Source organism: Octopus sinensis, linkage group LG23 (assembly GCF_006345805.1).
Source record: "Octopus sinensis linkage group LG23, ASM634580v1, whole genome shotgun sequence".
Classification (NCBI taxonomy): Eukaryota; Metazoa; Mollusca; class Cephalopoda; order Octopoda; family Octopodidae; genus Octopus; species Octopus sinensis.
The window spans coordinates 29,839,751-29,858,842 of NC_043019.1; the positions used below are offsets into that span (position 1 = coordinate 29,839,751).

The 19,092-nt window shown below is 38.2% G+C and overlaps 1 protein-coding gene across 1 annotated transcript in view; it reads right to left on the bottom strand.

The window, feature by feature from the left end:
• Positions 1–11,857: 11,857 nt before the first annotated feature.
• The window catches only part of LOC115223554 (mitochondrial ribosome-associated GTPase 1), a 26,142-nt gene continuing 18,907 nt past the window's right edge, over positions 11,858–19,092 (bottom strand). The window contains exons 6-10 of the mRNA XM_029794191.2: positions 18,566–18,627; positions 16,797–16,893; positions 15,455–15,536; positions 12,959–13,074; positions 11,858–12,244 (exon numbers count right to left, since the gene is read on the bottom strand). Coding sequence (XP_029650051.1) covers positions 12,120–12,244; positions 12,959–13,074; positions 15,455–15,536; positions 16,797–16,893; positions 18,566–18,627 — 482 coding nt within the window. The 3' untranslated portion in view covers positions 11,858–12,119. The remainder of the gene's footprint in view (positions 12,245–12,958; positions 13,075–15,454; positions 15,537–16,796; positions 16,894–18,565; positions 18,628–19,092) is intronic.

The window sequence follows — 19,092 nt, forward strand, 5'->3', positions numbered from 1 at the left end:
GGGTGAAAGAAAAACAGAAAAATAAAGAAAATATGAGTTACGTCCCCTTAGACCATAACACCATGATAAAGTTAGCTGTAGAATGAATCAATGGAGAGGGGTCCAAAGTTTGCAATGCACCTGCTCAATCCAGAGAGGGTGGTGTCCTCCAATTCATCAAAAGAAATTTGTCAATATACTCTTTTACTTTTTTAATTGTTTCAGTCATTTGACTGCAGCCATGCTGGAGCACCGCCTTTAATCGAGCCAATCGACCCCAGGACTTATACTTTGTAAGCCCAGTACTTATTCTATCAGTCTCTTTTGCCGAACCGCTAGGTGACAGGGATGTAAACACACCAGCATCAGTTGTCAAGCAATGCTAGGGGCACAAACACAGACACACAAACATACACACACATACACATATATATACATATATACGACAGGCTTCTTTCAGTTTCCATCTACCAAATCCATTCACAAGACATTGGTCAGCCCGAGGCTATAGCAGAAGACACTTGCCCAAGATGCCACGCAGTGGGACCGAACCTGGAACCATGTGGTTGGTAAGCAAGCTACTTACCACACAGCCACTCCTGTGCCTATGTTTGCATTTGCTGAAAATTTCTGATCTGGAATTCAACAGTGCGGTGGAATTAGATCTAAAAAAGATATGTGATCTCTCAGTTATGCATAAGTTGCATTTTTAGATCCATTAACATATGGCATGGCTTTCTCTACAATTTCCCACTTGATTGTATGTAGTATGGATTTGATCTTCACACCTCATACATGGCTAACCAACTTAGTGGCTTTACTTTTGTCGATGTGCTGGAAAGAAGATATGTGATTTGAAGTTGCCTTTGCATAACCTGATGTAATTCTTCTCTTTATTTAGGTTATCATGTCCTGTTGATGTGACTTTTGCTTTATATATGATGGAATTTACCATGCACACCTGGAGCTTGCCCACTTGACCAGGCATGTACGATAAACTGTGTCATATATAAGGCAGAAGGCACAGCAATGTTACATGATAGCCACTCTTAAATACTTTTTAATGCAAGTTCCATTCTTACAAATTGCAAACGTTTGGACTAGATCTTGGGTCTGAGAATAATTCAATATCATGATGAGTTGCTTTCCTAGTGAAGCAATTCATGAATCATAACATTTTCACCTCCTTTCTACCACCACCACCATAGCCACCATTGTCACTGCGACCACTATTGCTGCTGTCACCACCTCCACCACTACCTTTGCCTCCACCTCCACGACCACCTCAGCCACCACCACCACCAGTGACAGAAACCCTGAAAAGGTCATGGCTCTTTTCCCTTAACACTTTTCCTCCTTCTCTAAGTCATAATTGTTTTCTTAGACAGCTTTCTCTAATTAAATGTCTAAATGTCTACGATGACTTGTTAATAAGATTATAAGTTTTCAGGCTATTAACCTCATATTTAGATGAGAGGAAACAATTTTTTACTTTTGTAGTATTTACCTCCACATTATATCAGTGGCCTAGATTGGTTTGAGTGTCATCTGGATTTTCTTTTTTTTTTTTTGTTACATGATCCTACTTCAAAATCAGTTTTGTAAAATATTGTGTACACATCCAGGAATTAGACTCTACATGATGTTCAGACATCACACTGATCTAAATATAGGTGCCATGCTATAGGACTGAACTCAGATTACAACCGGAGATCAACTTTTGTTGTACATAATGGTGCAGGAGTGGCTGTGTGGTAAATAGCTTGCTTACCAACCACATGGTTCCAGGTTCATTCCCACTGCGTGGTACCTTGGGTGAGCGTCTTCTACTATAGCCTCGGGCCGACCAAAGCCTTGTGAGTGGATTTGGTAGACGGAAACTGAAAGAAGCCCATCGTATATATGTATATATATACATATATGTATGTGTGTGTGTGTATCAGTGCGTGCGCACGCGCGCGTGTGTGTGTGTGTGTGTGTGTGTATGTATATGTTTGTGTTTCTGTGTTTGTCTCCCCAACATTGCTTGACAACCGATGCTGGTGTGTTTACGTCCCCGTAACTTAGCGGTTCGGCAAAAGAGACCAATAGAATAAGTACTAGGCTTCCAAAGAATAAGTCCTGGGTCGATTTGCTCGACTAAAGGTGGTGCTCCAGCATGGCCACAGTCAAATGACTGAAACAAGTAAAAGAGTAAAAAGAGAGTAATGGAAATTCTTTAGTCTCTGAAGAGAAGGTTAATACCATCAAACCTCAATTTATCTGACCCAAATTTCAGGTTATCTGAACAAGGTCTTCAGTTTTGGAGAATACTCTATTAGTCACACTGTGTATTACCTGAACTTGAGAATAATACAGGTGTTCCTGTTTCATCTATTGTTTCACCCTGCTCCAGCAATGCTGTCTGTACTGGCTTGGTCATGTACATGGGAGGATGTAACCATTGTTGTGGTCGATGCTGCTGGCACATTAAAAACAACCTTCAAATGTTGGGTCTTATGGAGACAATCCTGACTGAGGCCTTTGGCAATATACCATACTTGATGGGAGGATCCTAAAAGACCTCCTGTATGGGGAATTGGCCAGTGGCACAAGAGTGCAAAGATGGCCAGATCTTCGTTTCAAGGACATCTGCAAGAGAGACATGAGGTCGTTTGATTTGGACATCCTGAGATGAGAGGAGGTTGCAAATGATCACCAATGCTGGAGACAAATATTAATAAAAGGGGATGAAGTGAGGAGAAGAAAAACAGGAACTAGAAATGTGGGTCACATATCGATATCACCTTAACCCTTTAGTATTTAAACCGGCCATATCTGGCCAAAATATTTAATCTGTTTTATGTTCAAACTGACCAGATCCAGGCTCTCACACCTACCCTACAATGTTATTCTACATTAAGTAATTACACCATCAAGATCTTGAAGATATGGGATAATGCATGATTAATTCAAATCAATGTGAATCAATAAGCATTATGTTTGATAGAATAATCTGAACGCTAAAGGGTTAAACAACTGGAACATTTCCATCAGATGTGTCTCAGACGGATCTATGGCATTAAGTGGAAGGACCGCATCAGTGATCTTGAAATATTGGAAGGCTCTCGGTGTGAAAGTATAGAAGCTCTTGTGTTAAAGCAAAGGCTCAGATGCACTTGGAAGAAGAAAAAACAAGGAGCACTGGCAGAGAGCTCCTTCAAATTGCAGTCGCTGTGTGCATGACTGCCACTCTCATGTGGGCTGCTACAGCCACAACAGATGCTGCACCACCATCAACAGCTGACCTTATTTCTTTCAGGTGCAGATCCTTGACCCCTCAAGACTGATGGATGCCTACCATTGTTTCATCTTTTGTTTACAATGTTTAAAAGTAAATTTGAATTATTGGAAGGACATTTAAAAACATAGCATCAAAGAGGGACTATTAACCATGATCTGATGATAGCGGCCTTTGTTTTCAGGTATTAAAAGTACCAAGTGTCAGTCAGTCAGTCAGTCTTGCTAGTTTGATCTCAGTTGGTCATTTTTAAACAGTCTTAAAATAATTTTAACATAAAAAAATGATTGACGTAACTGAAGTATATGAAAAGCATGGAAAAGTTAGTGATGTCTTTATTCTTTGTAAGACTTTGTTCTGAGTGTATTGCTGTTACAAGTAATTGAGTGTGTTGCTGTTACTATGTCTGTGAAGGAAATTCAAACACCATTGACAATTGAACGGAAAAAGCAAGATTTTAACTGTGTCTGGAGTGTGGTGAAAAAGCACCAAACACTGTATAAAAGCAGAGCATTTTATTGATTAAAAGATATCAAACTATGTAAATATATGTTTTTCTTTTTTTATGTAATTACGTTTACGATAGCTCTGTTTATTGGCTCAGCGGTTAGAGTGTCGGGTTCGCAATCACGAGGTAGTGAGTTTGATTCCCAGACCAAGCTCTGTGTTGTGTTCTTGAGCAAGACACTCACTCAGCCGTAGAAAGGAGTTGTGACATCACTGATGCCAAGCTGTATCAGCCTTTGCCTTTCCCTTGGATAAGGGATGCTCGTATGCATGGGCAACTACTGGTCTTTCTTAAACAACTTTGCTTGGACTTGTGCCTTCGAGGGTAACCTTCTTGGTTGCAATCCCATGGTCATTCATGACCAAAGGAGGTCTTTACCCATTACTCTTTTTAGCTCTTTTCATTTGCAGTCAAATATCAGAACAAATATTCCCTGTTTATTTCATTAAGATTGTCATGAACTCTCCTGTTGGGGATGACAGGTGAGGCTTCTGAAATTCCTTGCTGAACTATCTGCACAGATGATTTGTTTATAGTTATCAAATGTCTGGGCTATACGTGAGCTTACTCTCTCCATCAAATCGACATTGCCTGTACAGGTTGCAGAGTATGCCACATGTCAGATGTCAAAGTGGTTGCAGAACAACGTGAGATGAAGCATTTTGCTCAAGAACGCAATGCACTACCCAGTCCAAGAATCAAAACTACAATCTCAGGATTATGAGTGCAATATCCTAACCACTAGGCCATGCCAGTGGTGCAGCTAATTGGGAAGTAAGGGGAGTGACCACTTCCACCAAGCACATTTTACAAAATCAATATTTTTTCAAAAATTTTTTTAACTCATTAGTTCACTTACTCTTGTTTCAGTCATTTGACTGTGGCCATGCTGGAGCACCACTTTTAGTCGAGCAAATCGACCCCAGGACTTATTCTTTGTAAGCCTAGTACTTATTCTATCGGTCTCTTTTGCCGAACTGCTAAGTAAACACACCAGCATCGGTTGTCAAGCGATGTTGAGGGGACAAACACAGACACACAAACATATACACACATACATATATATATATATATATACATATATACGATGGGTTTCTTTCAGTTTCCATCTACCAAATCCACTCACAATGCTTTTGTTGGCCCAAGGCTATAGTAGAAGATACTTGCCCAAGGTGCCACTCAGTGGGACTGAACCTGGAACCATGTGGTTCATAAGCAAGCTACTTACCACATAGCAACTCCTACGCCTTGTGGATGAAAGTTGCATCGCATTTCTTTTAGTTAATCACATGACCACAGAAGAACTTCCTAAAGTCATTATTCTATTTGACAAACCTCCTCTGTTTTTGAATTGCCTGATCAATCTTTTGTGATGTGATAGTGACTGCTGACATCTGAAGAATGACAACAAATCCTGACATCATAACCTTCTGACACTGAACAATCCCGTGGTGTTTTATCTTCTTCATGTCACACCTATGTCAGATGTTGTAAATTTCATACATGATAACATTGATACTGAAACATGAAATTAATGAATGTAAAATACAATTATGTATATCATAACTTAAGTGGAGGCGCAATGGTCCAGTGGTTAGGGCAGCGGACTCGCGATTGGAGGATCGCGGTTTTGATTTCTAGACTGGCACCTGTACCGGTGGCACGTAAAAAGCACCCACTACACTCACTGAGTGGTTGGCATTAGGAAGGGCATCCAGCTGTAGAAACAGACTGGAGCCTGGTTCAGCCTCCTGGCTTCACAGACCCCGGTCGAACCGTCCAACCCATGCTAGCATGGAAAACGGACATTGAATGACGATGATGATGATGATGAATTAATGATCCTGAAATATAATTCTTATAGTTTTGGCTCTGTCAGGAAATTCTTTCTTTATTTCTTATTGAGGGTACCATTAAGAGAATACTGTAGGACTACATTATCTAATTGATCTTTTCATTATTTCAGACAGCAGATGTGAAGCAGATTTGGTCGACATATCTAGTTAGTTAAACAACCTAGGGGTTGATAAATAAAGTGCCAGTCAAGTACTGGTGCTGATTCTTCTCTCTTTCTATCTTTTACACTTTCTCTCACAATATTCCTCTCTCACTCTGTTCTCCCCCCCCCTCCCAGAATCTGCTCTGCTGCTCTGTGTGAGTTTTATGGAGGACTGTTCACTGTGCTCTTTCCCTTTTTGAAATGGGAAAAGTTTGAGTGAGGGGCTTACCCTGTCCTCTCATCAAGCATGTTACAAAAAGCTGAAAGAAACCAGAAAACATGGTGGGCATGGATTAGGCCTCGAAACCGGTTTTATATTATGATCAGTAAAACCGAAACCGATTTGCCAAAACCGATTTTAAGGCTTGCTGTTTCGGATCTTTTCAAAAAAACATGTTTTATGTAACACATTCTACCAGTATACGAAGTTTAAAAGTGTTTAGTTACAAATAACTATTTTTTAAATGTGCCGGTCAAAGTGAAAAGATCTGCCGTTTCTTTTTTTTTTTTTTTTGCAAAACATTTCTCCATTTTTTACTTTTCAAGAAATATCGTTGAAACTGAACTAACTGAACTGTTGTCGGTCGCCTTTATTTGAGAGTGCTGTCTGTTTTATTGAAACATTTCGCAACATATCAATTCTCACCTTCTTTCCCCTTGAACCTTAGATCAGTACCTTGTCATCTCCTTCGCTAACCCCTGGCTGACTCTTTGAATTTGCAGGTAACTGAGTTTATTCATAGCAAGTCAAGGGGATGCTGTTAGTCGTCAGTCGGGTGACCTTTCCCGTTGAGCATATGTAATAACCAGTTCTAGATTCATTTCAAGGAAGTAACGCAAAATTTTTTGATAAAAAAAGTGAAGAGAGCGCTAATAACAGACGATAGTGATCGCTAATAACAGACGATAATGATCGTCATAACAGAACGATAGTGATGATGAAGCTGACATAAGCCAACAAGACATAGTTTGTCAAACAGATTTGGCTCACGAAAATGCTTATTTTCCCCAGCTAAAACCTGAATTTAACAAAGTTTTAAATAAGGTAAGAAAAATTTCAAAACTTTTCCGTAAATCTCCTACAAAAAATGAAATTTTGCAAGATTTTGTACGAGCGAACTTTGATAACAGATAATATAAACTTATACTGGATTGCAGAACTCGGTGGAATAGCACATTCCATATGATTGAGAGATTTTTGAAATTGAAAAGCTACATTCCAAATGCTCTACGAGCAGAACTTTCCACAGATGCCGTCGCTAACGAAGAATGGAAATCTCTCAATTTACTATATGAAATTCTGCATTCAGTAGAAATTATTTTGAAGGCTATTTGCGCTGATGATAGGGGTTTACTGAAAGCGGAATATTTTATAGAATTTTTATTGAATAAACTTAATATCGTCGGCAACCCTTTGGCTCTAAATCTTCGTGAAAGACTCATGCATAGATATAAGAGAAGAAATGTCGAAACCTTGACTCTCTTGAGGTATTTACATAACCCAAGGAAATTTAAAGGTGAGTCAATTTCTGGACCTTTTCTATTTTTTAACGAAACAACATTTAAGGAAGTATGCTAAACAAACATATAGGAGATTATTTCCTGAACATGATGCTGAGAACACAACAGAATTATACAAAGAAAATGAAATAGGAGGGAACCTAAAAACAAGTGTTACTGTTGTCCCATCTTCTTATGAAGGTAATCGACTCATTCGTGAATACACAAGCGCAATGAAGAAAATGAATGAAGAGCCCAAGATGGTAACAGATGGATTTGAAATCTCTAAAGAATTAGGGTACTATTTAAGAAGAGTGATCCCGGTGCGCGCACGACTAGCTAGTCGTGAATAGTCCATCCTACAACGACTACCTAGCAAAGTAAATAAAACACAAAATAAATAATTTTTTGGCGATCTTTCGTCTCTAGTAGACCTTTCCGTCGATTTCCGTAACATTTTTTTTTTTTTTTTACATATGGGCTTGCAGGAACTTTTGAAGTAATATACATACATATACACATACACCGAGTAAAAAATTCCAGTTATCTCTTTCTTTCACACATTACTCTGTCTCTTCACACACACTAACAGAAGCACTTCACTTACACAACATACTGTCTGTCTCCCACACCTCATCAAACACACACACATATACACACACACATGTACATCAATGCTTGCCATGCACGGTAACTTCAAAAGAACTTCCCTCGTCATACAATCGCTTTCTCTTAGTCTCTTTCGCTCTCATTACTTCAAAAGTTCCCGCAAGCCCATATGTAAAAAAAAATTTTTTTACGGAAATCGACGGAAAGGTCTACTAGAGACGAAAGATTGCCAATTTTTTTACACAAAGTAAATAATTTTTTTTTAAAAACAAAGTAAATAAAACAGAAAAACGCAATGTAAGGATCGACTAGTCACGACCAGCCAGCGCAGATGCGCGAGTGAGCGCACCGGGACCACTCTTCTTAAGTAGCACCCACGAAAACCGGTTTTAAGAATTACTTATACTTGAACTCGGTTTTGGGAATCATCGGTTTTTTGCGAGCCCTAGCATGGATGGATTGATTTATTATACACCACAGAGCAGTTAAAACAATTCCAAATGGTACACTACTTCAGTCTTTATTGCATCAATTTGAAATTGTAGCCGAAGCTGATCTTTTTTTGTTCTTAATTCTCTTTTCTCTCTAGTTTCACTTTCTTTCTCTCTGCTTGTTGTCTATCTTTCTGCTCAAGTCACAGATCTTATTTGACGAAAAAAGCCAAGCAACTGATTGGCAAATGCTCACTCAACAGCGTATTGCAAACCCCTGGCCCACAAATGTGCTGTCTCCCCTCTCTGCTTGCTCTATCACTGTGACAATAGCCTCTGTTCCTCTGAACTAGCTAGTTGCATACCTATTTCTTTATTACCCACAAGGGGCTAAACATAGAAGGGACAAACAAGGACAGACAGGTATTAAGTCGATTCCATCGACCCCAGTGCGTAACTGGTACTTAATTTATCAACCCCGAAAGGATGAAAGGTAAAGTCGACCTCGGCGGAATTTGAACTCAGAACGTAACGGTAGACAAAATACTGCTGAGCATTTCGCCCGGCGTGCTAACGATTCTGCTAGCTCGCCGTACCACCTCCATTCCAATCTCCACTCTTCTTGTCATCCATAAATACGTTGGGCTTGTGGTATAACTGGTTAGCTGGAGTAATGAATGTTTACATTATCAAATGAGTCTTTTCATTATTCAGCAGCGTGCAGTTCCCCCCAAAATAATTAAAACTATCTAAGATTTTTTTTTGATAAGACCATTTATTTATGTATTACATTAAAATATTTACTGTTGGGATCTTTTCAGTTTGAACGGCAGTTTTTAACATAATTTCTAAGTAACTAAAAAATTTGGCACTGTCATGCCTTTAGTTGTCAGAAGTGAAAGTAGAAAAATCTGGTAGAATGTGTTTATAAAACATCTTTTTCTCTTGGCTTTATTGAGAAAATTCTATAGTTTGTAAGATATTTGTTGCTTTTTTTTCTTCAATTTCTGCAATTTCAACCAATCACTGACGTCTATTGAAGTAAAAAACATTCTGTGCCGTATGAATATGTCCCTCGTTTAAGAAACAGATTGGGTTTATTTACATTTGTGAAGAAAAAAAGATACCCTCTCCCACCCCTAACCCTAACCTTAAAACAGATTGAAATGCAAAAGATCGATACTAGGGTCATAATTATGGGTGACAATTTCATATGACACCGCTACAAAAAACTGCCGTTCAAAACGAAAAGATCCTACTGTTGTACTTACTAGAGGCTGTTTTATTGTTGACTAGTAGAGAGATAGGTATAAATGTGTTTTTTTTTATTAAGAATTCAACAGTTACTTATTCATGATGTGAGACATGGGAAAATTACATGTTCATGGCGAATGAATGATTTCTTTTAACCCTAGGCTAAGCAGTAACCAAGAAACTTGTCTTCTCACAGATCTCTTATGCTTCTGGTTTTATTGTAGCATGCAATTCAATTTAGAGCCAAGTTTTGGTAGGAAAAGATATGGAAAATTCCACTCAAAACCATGTGATTCAGTGATCACAGCTGTGATATGATCAATTGAGAATTAGACCAATATCACCTGATGCGCTGTGGCCCACTTCTCGTTACTGAGGTTCTGATTCTAAGATTTATTACAAGCTCTACACTCAGAACTGTGACCTGTTCACCCAACTTAGCTCTTCATAGACATTAACTTCCAAACATTTTTTAAACACCTATGCTTTTCCTGCAGACATTTACAGATGTCCAAACTAATTATAAAACACATCCATCTTCACTACAACCTCAGAAAGATTTTCACTGACTTACATGTAGTTTGCAAAGTAAAGTTCTTAACCATATCGTCTCTTCCTCTTGAGTAAAACCGTTGAAGAAATAATCCAGTTGTAGCCATAAACAACATTACGACTTGAGCCACAAATCAAAGACGCACAATCCTTATTATGAGGTTTTTTAATCATTTAGTAAGAGCATACGTGACCATCTCGAGAGTCTCAAAAAACGGCAAGTAGTCATCCTCAGATGAAGATCTGACCAAAATACTTGCAACAGAGTAGATTCTGTTACAGGAAACCAAAGACTAAGTGGGAATAGTGTTAAATTGGGCAACAAACTAAATCTGCCACTGAAGAATAGGTTTTTCCATGCAGTTTCTGTCTACCAAATTCCACCAATAAGGTTTTATTCAACTTGAGGTTATGACAGAAGACATTATTTGCCCCAGGTGCCATGCAGTATGATTGAACCTGAAACCATGAAGTTGTGAAGCTGACTGCTTAATCACACAACCATGCATATGTCTGTTACCGATATCTCCACCTTTGTATCTTGTGGTTCTCTCAAGGTCCAACCAGCAGAATAGGTTTACTTGCAAACATCGACTTCTCTTGTTATTGTATCAATGCATCAACAAAAGTCTTATAAATATAATTTTGATACCAACAGGAAACAACCATATTTTCCAGCATACAAACAAATTTTTCAGACCAAAATTTGCAGATAAAATAAGCTGACCTATACACCAAGATGACTATAGATGACCAAAAATTTCATCTGAGTGTAAATCCAGACCAGCTCAACAAGGAACCTTCAGGCAAAGGGTTACAAAAAGAGGATAATTTGGATAATGTAGTTAGACAGTATATTAAACCTGAGAGAAGACAAAGTGGTTAGATGTGAAGCCTTAATCATAGCAGAATTGGGGCTAACTAGAGAATTTCTTGTGATCTGTTGACCTGTCAAAAATAGAAGCTTGTTCTCCCAGGAATATCTTACCTTCTTTGAAATGGGAAGGGCACTTTAGATAAGATAGTCCTTGATACAGAAAAAGACAGGGATGGTCGTAGCTGGAATGGCTTTGATTATAGATCTGCTTAATCATTGCTGACCTGTAGCTAATAACATATACAAAATCAACAAGAAGGAAACATTGAATAATGTAGTCTAAAATACATTCATCATCATCATCATTTAACGTCTGCTTTCCATGCTGGTATGGGTTGGCTGGTTTGACAGGAGATGGCTAGGTAGAAGATTGCATCAGGCTTTGCTGTCTGTTTTGGCATGGTTTTTTACAGCTGGATGCCTTTCATAACACCAAACACTCCACAGAGATAAAAGTGGACATTCCTTTATTCTATAACTTGTTTTAGTCATTTTGACTGCGGCCATGCTAGAGCACTACCTTTTTAGTCGAGCAAATCGACCCCAGGACTTATTCTTTGCAAGCCTAGTACTTATTCTATTGGTCACTTTTGCTGAACCGCTAAGTTACGGGGGACGTAAACACACCAGCATCGGTTGTCAAGTGATGTTGGGGGGACAAACACATATACACACACATACGACGGGCTTCTTTGTGAATGAAAAAAATATATAAAGATGATCACAGCTGGAACATTCTTGATCAAATGTCTCCGGGATCATGACTGACCTGGGGCTAAACAATAAGAGAAAGAATAACAAAAAAAGTATTTTTAGTTAAATAATTTATTCAACAATAAAAATTTAAAAAATATCAACATAGTTTTTTTTTCTTTCTTCCCATGATTTTCTTCCTGAATTTCCACATGTCAGACAATCTGGAAACAGTACATTTTTTTTTCCTTTTTGCTTCGTAGTAAATTTACAAATTTCTATATTATTGGAAATAATTATATTTACAGTTGAATGTCTCTTTTTACAGCTAACTATTCAGCTGTGAACAATAAATATAACCTATTGTTAGCCAGCAAGGCAGAGAAAAGAAAGGTTGTATATACAGGGAAGTATAAAACGATATTTTACAGCAAGCATTATGCTTTATGTAAATGCTTCATTTTATTACTGTCAAGCATAACTGGACCAAGCTCTCCGGCTCGAAATTTCTTTAAGACAAGTGCAGCTGCTGCAGTGAAGTCAGGCTTGTATACTGTACGACCTGGAAAGGGAAGAAAAATTACATGGAATCAATTATTTAAAATGTTTCAGAAATATAAACATTAATATTTTGCATCCTTTTCAGAAAAGACAAAGAGGAAAACAGAAAAGAAGAAGGCTGGCAAATGATGTATCATCTAGATCCAGTCAGTGTTTCTACATGCTGAAGTAAGTGCTTATAAAATCTGATATTATTCCACATTATAGCTTGTCCACATCACTCTGCAAGGAGCAAACGGCAAGTTTCTTAGTTTTTCTGGTGTATATATTATTCCCTAGATGGGACACCGGTCTGGGACAGGATTTACTCTTTCACTTGCTTCAGTCATTTGACTGTGGCCGTGCTGGAGCACCGCCTTTAGTCGAGCAACTGGACCCCAGGACTTATTCTTTGTAAGCCTAGTACTTATTCTATCGGTCTCTTTTGCCGAATCACTAAGTTATAGGGATGTAAACATACCAGCATTGGTTGGCAAGCAATGTTTACTCCTTTTTACCAGCTGAGTGGACTGGAGCAATGTGAAATGAAGTGTTTTGCTCAAAGAAACAATGCATCACCCGGTCCAGGAACTGAAACTGCAATCTTATGATCATGAGTCTAACAACCTAACCACTAAGCCACATGCCTCCACACTATCCACATTATAATCTTAGGCAATTAAATGATATAATGATAACGATTTCAAATTAGAGACATCTTAAATTTGATAGTCACCTTGTGAAGGATCTAGAGAAGTAACCCGTGCTATTTTGTTGTTCTTCAAGGCCACATGATTTAGGAACTCCAGGACATCATCCAAAGGTTCTTTCAATTCAAACACTGATACGTAGCTGAAAAAATAAAGATAAAACACCAGGTATTCCTGTGTTAGTGGTTTGTAGAGTAGAATTTAATGGTTTGGTTAAAAGGAAGAGCAGAACTAGAAGTTTGTTCGATCTGTTTCTTTACAGGGATTTTAAGGCTTGAGGATAGGGAAGAAAGAAGGCAGAAATCATAACTCGGGGGTTACAACAATGTGCATGTGAGTGTGTATGTATACGTGTGTGTGCATGCACACACACACACATATTATATATATATATATATTTATATATAGACACATATACATACATACATATATATATATATATATACATACACATATACATATATATAATAATATAAATAATATATAAATATATGCATATATACACACATATACGTACATACCTACATATATATGTATATATATGGGTACAGGGCATCAAAAAAATGTTGAACACAATGAGAAACAAAAACGTAAAAATAAAAACATAGAAACGAACTTTTTTTTTGAGCAACGAAAAAAACAGAGAAATGAGACATACAACATAACGAATATTCACCTTCTTCAGTTGTCCCTGTTTCATCTACTCTGCGTTTCGAAGGTAAGGACAAGACGCGACTTCGTTGAAACAGTCCTTCCCACAAAGCAAATTAAATCAAATATATATGCATATATACATACATATACATGTGTGTGTGAAGGAGCAGGTGTGACTATAGATGTTTAGATGTTGTTTGGTTAAGAAGCTTGCTTCCTAGTCATGGGGTTTTGAGTTCAGTCCCGCTGTGCAGTATCTTGGACAAATGTCTTTTACTTTAGCCTCAAGGTGACCAAAGACTTGTGACTTTGGCAGATGGAAACTGAAAGAACCCAGTTGTGTGTGTGAGTGCGCATATCATTATTGTGACATCACATGAGGATTGTAAATGAATGCCTATGTCAAGCATGTTGCTGTCAGTGTTCTTTGCTTTAAATCTTCTGCGGAAAATGTTAGACCATAGGGAAATATTACTTTGCTTGGAAACAGGTGAAGGGTGGCATCTGCTTGGAAACAGGTGAAAGGGCATCTGGTGGTAGAAAATCTGCTTCAACAAATTCTGTTTAATCCATGCAAGTATGAAAAAGGGGTCATTAAATGATGAAATGACAATTTGTTATATATATATATATATAGGCGCAGGAGTGGCTGTGTGGTAAGTAGCTTGTTTACCAACCACATGGTTCCAGGTTCAGTCCCACTGCGTGGCACCTTGGGCAAGTGTCTTCTACTATAGCCTCGGGCCGACCAAAGCCTTGTGAGTGGATTTGGTAGACGGAAACTGAAAGAAGCCTGTCGTATATATGTATATATATATATATATGTGTGTGTGTGTGTTTGTCCCCCTAGCATTGCTTGACAACCGATGCTGGTGTGTTTATGTCCCCGTTACTTAGCGGTTCGGCAAAAGAGATTGATAGAATAAGTACTGGGCTTACAAAAGAATAAGTCCCGGGGTCGAGTTGCTCGATTAAATGTGGTGCTTCAGCATGGCCGCAGTCAGATGACTGAAACAAGTATTATTAGATGTATTCTATATCTATTATCTTTTATTTGTTTCAGTCATTAGACTGTGGCCATGCTGGGGCACTGCTTTGAAGAATTTTAGTCGAATGAATCAATCCCAGTACTTATTATTTTTTTGTAAAGCTTGGTACTTCTTCAATCAGTCTCTTTTGTTGAACCACTAGGTTACAGGGACATAAACACACCAACACTTGTTGCCAAGTGGTAATGGGGGACAAACACATACACAAACACACACACACACACACACACAATGGGCTACTTTCAGTTTCTGTCAACCAAATCTGCTCACAAAGCTTTGGTTGGCCCAAGGTGCCAACCAGTGGGACTGAACTTGGAACCATGTGGTTGGGAAGCAAACTTCTTACCACACAGCCATGCCTGCATCTATGTATATGTATATAATGTACATATACATCACATGTATAAAAAGAAACATAACCATCACTTGCTACATGTACGACCTGGTAACATGCACCATGCTTTTGTTAATTGCTTTTTTGGCACTGATATAGTCACAAACAGGCATAGATATCTTCTTGAACATTCTCCTCCTTGACTCAACAGAAAAATGGGCATACGACAGCTGGAGGAAGAAAGGGCTACATAAGTATGGGGATGGCACTCATGTCAGATGTATGTGAGTGGGAACATGGTTGAATAAAACAACTCCAGTACTTCATGGAGGACTAGTTTTTTATCCACTTCTTGGAATGAAGAAAAGCAAGAAAGACAAAGTTGCCCCTTTTGGCATTGGAATTTAGACTATAATAAGGCATGAATTAATTATCATTATTAACATCTGAAAGGATTTTGGAATTAAATAAACAGGGGAATTTACCGAAAATTGTTGTGCTTGTTGAACCAGTAGAGTAAAAAGTCGACAATCACGTCTTCTCCAACCAGATGGTCTTGAAGACAAGCTGTAAAGACATCATAATGTAGAAATGATAATATGTTGTAGCTGTGGGTATGCATGTATTTATGTGTATGAGGGAGAAAAGCAGGAAAGTGGGAAATAGAGAGAAAAACACAAGAAAGAAGGAAATAGAGAGAGAAAGAAAAGCAGAAAAGTGGGAAAGAGTGAGAGAGGTCGACTTATACACCAAGATGTGTTTGTAGGACCAAAAGTTCCATGTAAAATGCACCAGGATTTGGAGAGACAGTGATGATGTTTGAATGTTTACACTATATTCTATGTTGGCTTGTATACCAGAAAACACTGTATGAATGTATGTATGAGTCAATGAAGGAAACTTTGTATGATCACTAGACCTGTTACAAATAGCAGATAAATTTCTTTCAAACTGAAGTTGTTTTATATATGTGCATACCATATTTTCTAGCCTATAAGTCCAATTTTTCAAACCAAAACTTAAAGCCCCCACAAAAAAAGGTAGATTGATTTATATACCAGGACGACTTTGGAGGACCAAAAATTCCATGTGAAATGAAGGAGGATTTGGAAAGATAATAATGTTGTTTGAGTGTTTACACTACATGTTTCACAATGTACTACATTGACTTCTATGCTGGGAAACACTGTAGTATGTTGGCAGCAGTAATGGTGACAGTGTACATTACAGCTGGCACTGTGCGGTAGTATAATAGTATGTTGATAATGACGATGGCAGTAGTGTACTGTATAGATGATATATATTGTTGGGATAGTAGATTGGCAGTATATCGTGGTGATTGTAGTATGTTGTTGCTAATGGTATATTATATAGTTGGTGTCCTATGATGGTATGTTGTTGTATGGGGTATAGTATGTTGCTGTATTCAAGGCAACGAGCTGGCAGAATCGTTAGCACGCCGAGTGAAATGCTTACGGTATTTCGTCTGTCGCTACGTTCTAAGTTCAAATTCCGCCGAAGTTGACTTCGCCTTTCATCCTTTCGGGGTCGATAAATTAGTACCAGTTATGCACTGGGGTCGATATAATCGACTTAATCCGTTTGTCTGTCCTTGTTTGTCCTCTCTACGTTTGGCCCCTTGTGGGTAGTAAAGAAATAGGTATGTTGCTGTATTGGGTAAAACAGAATTGCAATATTAAAATTAGTTGTTAGTTGCAGGCAGTGAGCTGGCAGAATTGTTAGCATACTGGGTAAAGTGCTTAGGTTCCCTTGTTAGCTCATTGCTGACCTACCATGGTGGTATGTTGTAGTGGTGGTGGTACTTACCGCAAAGAGCTAACTTCATCCCAACATCAACGTTCTTCACTTCTGGTGCTAATACTCCTGGAGTGTCATAGACATAAATTTTTGGGTCAGCTGATACCTGGGGTAAAACAGAATTGCAATATTAAAAGTAGTTGGCAGAATTGTTAGCATGCTGGGTGAAATGCTTAGCAAAGGTTGACTTTATCTTTCTTCCTTTAGGGTTGATAAAATAAATACCAGTTGAGTACTGGGGTTGATGTAAATGACTTAGCCCTGCCCCCAAAATTGCTGGCCTTGTGCCAAAATTTGAAATCAATATTAAAAATAGTGGTATCTAGGCTAAGACAGAATTGTAATACTAAAAATATTGATTTTGTTGTTTCTTAGTCCTAAGTTAATCTTGATCAAATAGTCCTGTGTCAACATTACCCAAATGATGTCAATGTGAAAGTTTGAGAAAACAAACACACACACACACATATATATGACAGGCTTCAGTACAGTTTCTGTCCATCGAATTTAAATCATAAAGCATTGGCTAACCTAAAGCTATAGTTGAAGGCTATAGTGTTGTAACATTTTGTTGTCTAAAGCAAGAATTGTTCTCCATGGCAGGGCCACAGTGAGAAGCCTTCACAAGTTCAAATATGTCCCTAACACACTTGAGCTGATTGAAAGTTTGTTTATTTTCTATCACTGCTTCATGCACCTACTCCCACCACACACACAAGACAGACTTCTAGTTTTCTACCAAATCCACTCAAGGTTTTTGGTTGGTGTATCCAAGGTTGTTTGTGCAGTGGGACTGAACTTGAAATCATATGATTAGAAAGTGAACTTAGTTACGTAGCCATACCACTTGCTTCCCAACGACATGGTTCTGGGTTCAGTTCTACTTGGGCAAGTGTCTTCAACTATAGCCTTAGTCTGACCAAAGCCCTGTGAGTGGATTTGGCAGATGGAAACTGAAAGAAGCCTGTTGTATATGTCTTATATATATATATATCTATGTGTATGTATCTTTGTGTCTGTCCCCCAACACCATTTGACAACTGGTGTTGGTGTATTTATTACATCCCCATAACTTAGTAGTTTGGCAAAAGAGATTGATGAAATAAGTACCAGGCCTAAAAAAGAAATACTGGGGTTGATTCATTTGACTGAAAATTCTTTAAGGTGGTGCCCCAGCATGGCCGCAGTCTCATGGCTGAAACAAGTAAAAGATAACAGATACATCATCATCATTCAATGTTCATGTTCCCTGCCAGCATGGGCAGATGGGTTGGACATATATAATATATATATATATATATATATATATATATAAGGGTAAAAAACCCCCTTCGGTCATGAGTGACCATGGGATTGCACCTAGGAAGTTACCCTCCAACATAGAAGTCTGGGCAAGGATGTTTATGGAAGACCAGCAGTTGCCCATGTATACCAGCCCCCACCCCCACCGCTACTCCACACCACTGACATTATCCAAGAGAAAGGCAAAGGCTAAGATAGCTTGGCACCAGAGATGTTGCAACACATTTCTACAGTTGAGTGAACTGAAGCAACATGAAATAAAGTGTCTTGCTCAAGAACACAATACATAGCCCAGTCCAAGAATTGAACTCACTACCTCATGACTGTTAGCCTGACACTTTACATATATAGCACTTTCAGTTTCTGTCTACCATATTCATTCATAAGGCTTTGTTTGGCCTGAAAAATAGCTATGATTTTATCACAGCCATGTTTTGCTCCTTAAAGGCTTTATTATAAGAACAAAAAAAAGTTACCTTAATTTTCTCCAACACAGATCTTGTAATACCTGCCCTTGCCCCTACAGGAGTGGCTTTACCTGCATGGAAAAAAAAAAAGGAATAAAATTAACATTTATATACAGTATCTTCTTTTTCCCATAATGACATCAGATTCGGGGAACAAAGTAATTTAAATATCTTTCAAATAACAGGTTAATCTGTGGAAACAATAAATCAAAAGAATCAGGTATGAATGCCAGCGATGTCTGGGCTATCAAAGATGTGTGGAATGAAAACTTAGAAGTTGGAATTGGCATCAGGAAGGGCAGCTAGCTGTGTAAAAACAATGGTTCAACAATATGTATTGGGTTGTCCGGAAAGTACGTGCCGATTTTTAAAGGAAAGTAAAAGGTTAATAAATACTTGCCATTACATTTTTAATCAACCAAATATGAACCATTTTGTTGCACAATGCATCTCCATCTTTCCTTTAACTTGAAAATACCCTCTTCCCAGAATTGAAGAATTCGTCAAGGTATCTTTTTACGTCATCCAAGGAATTG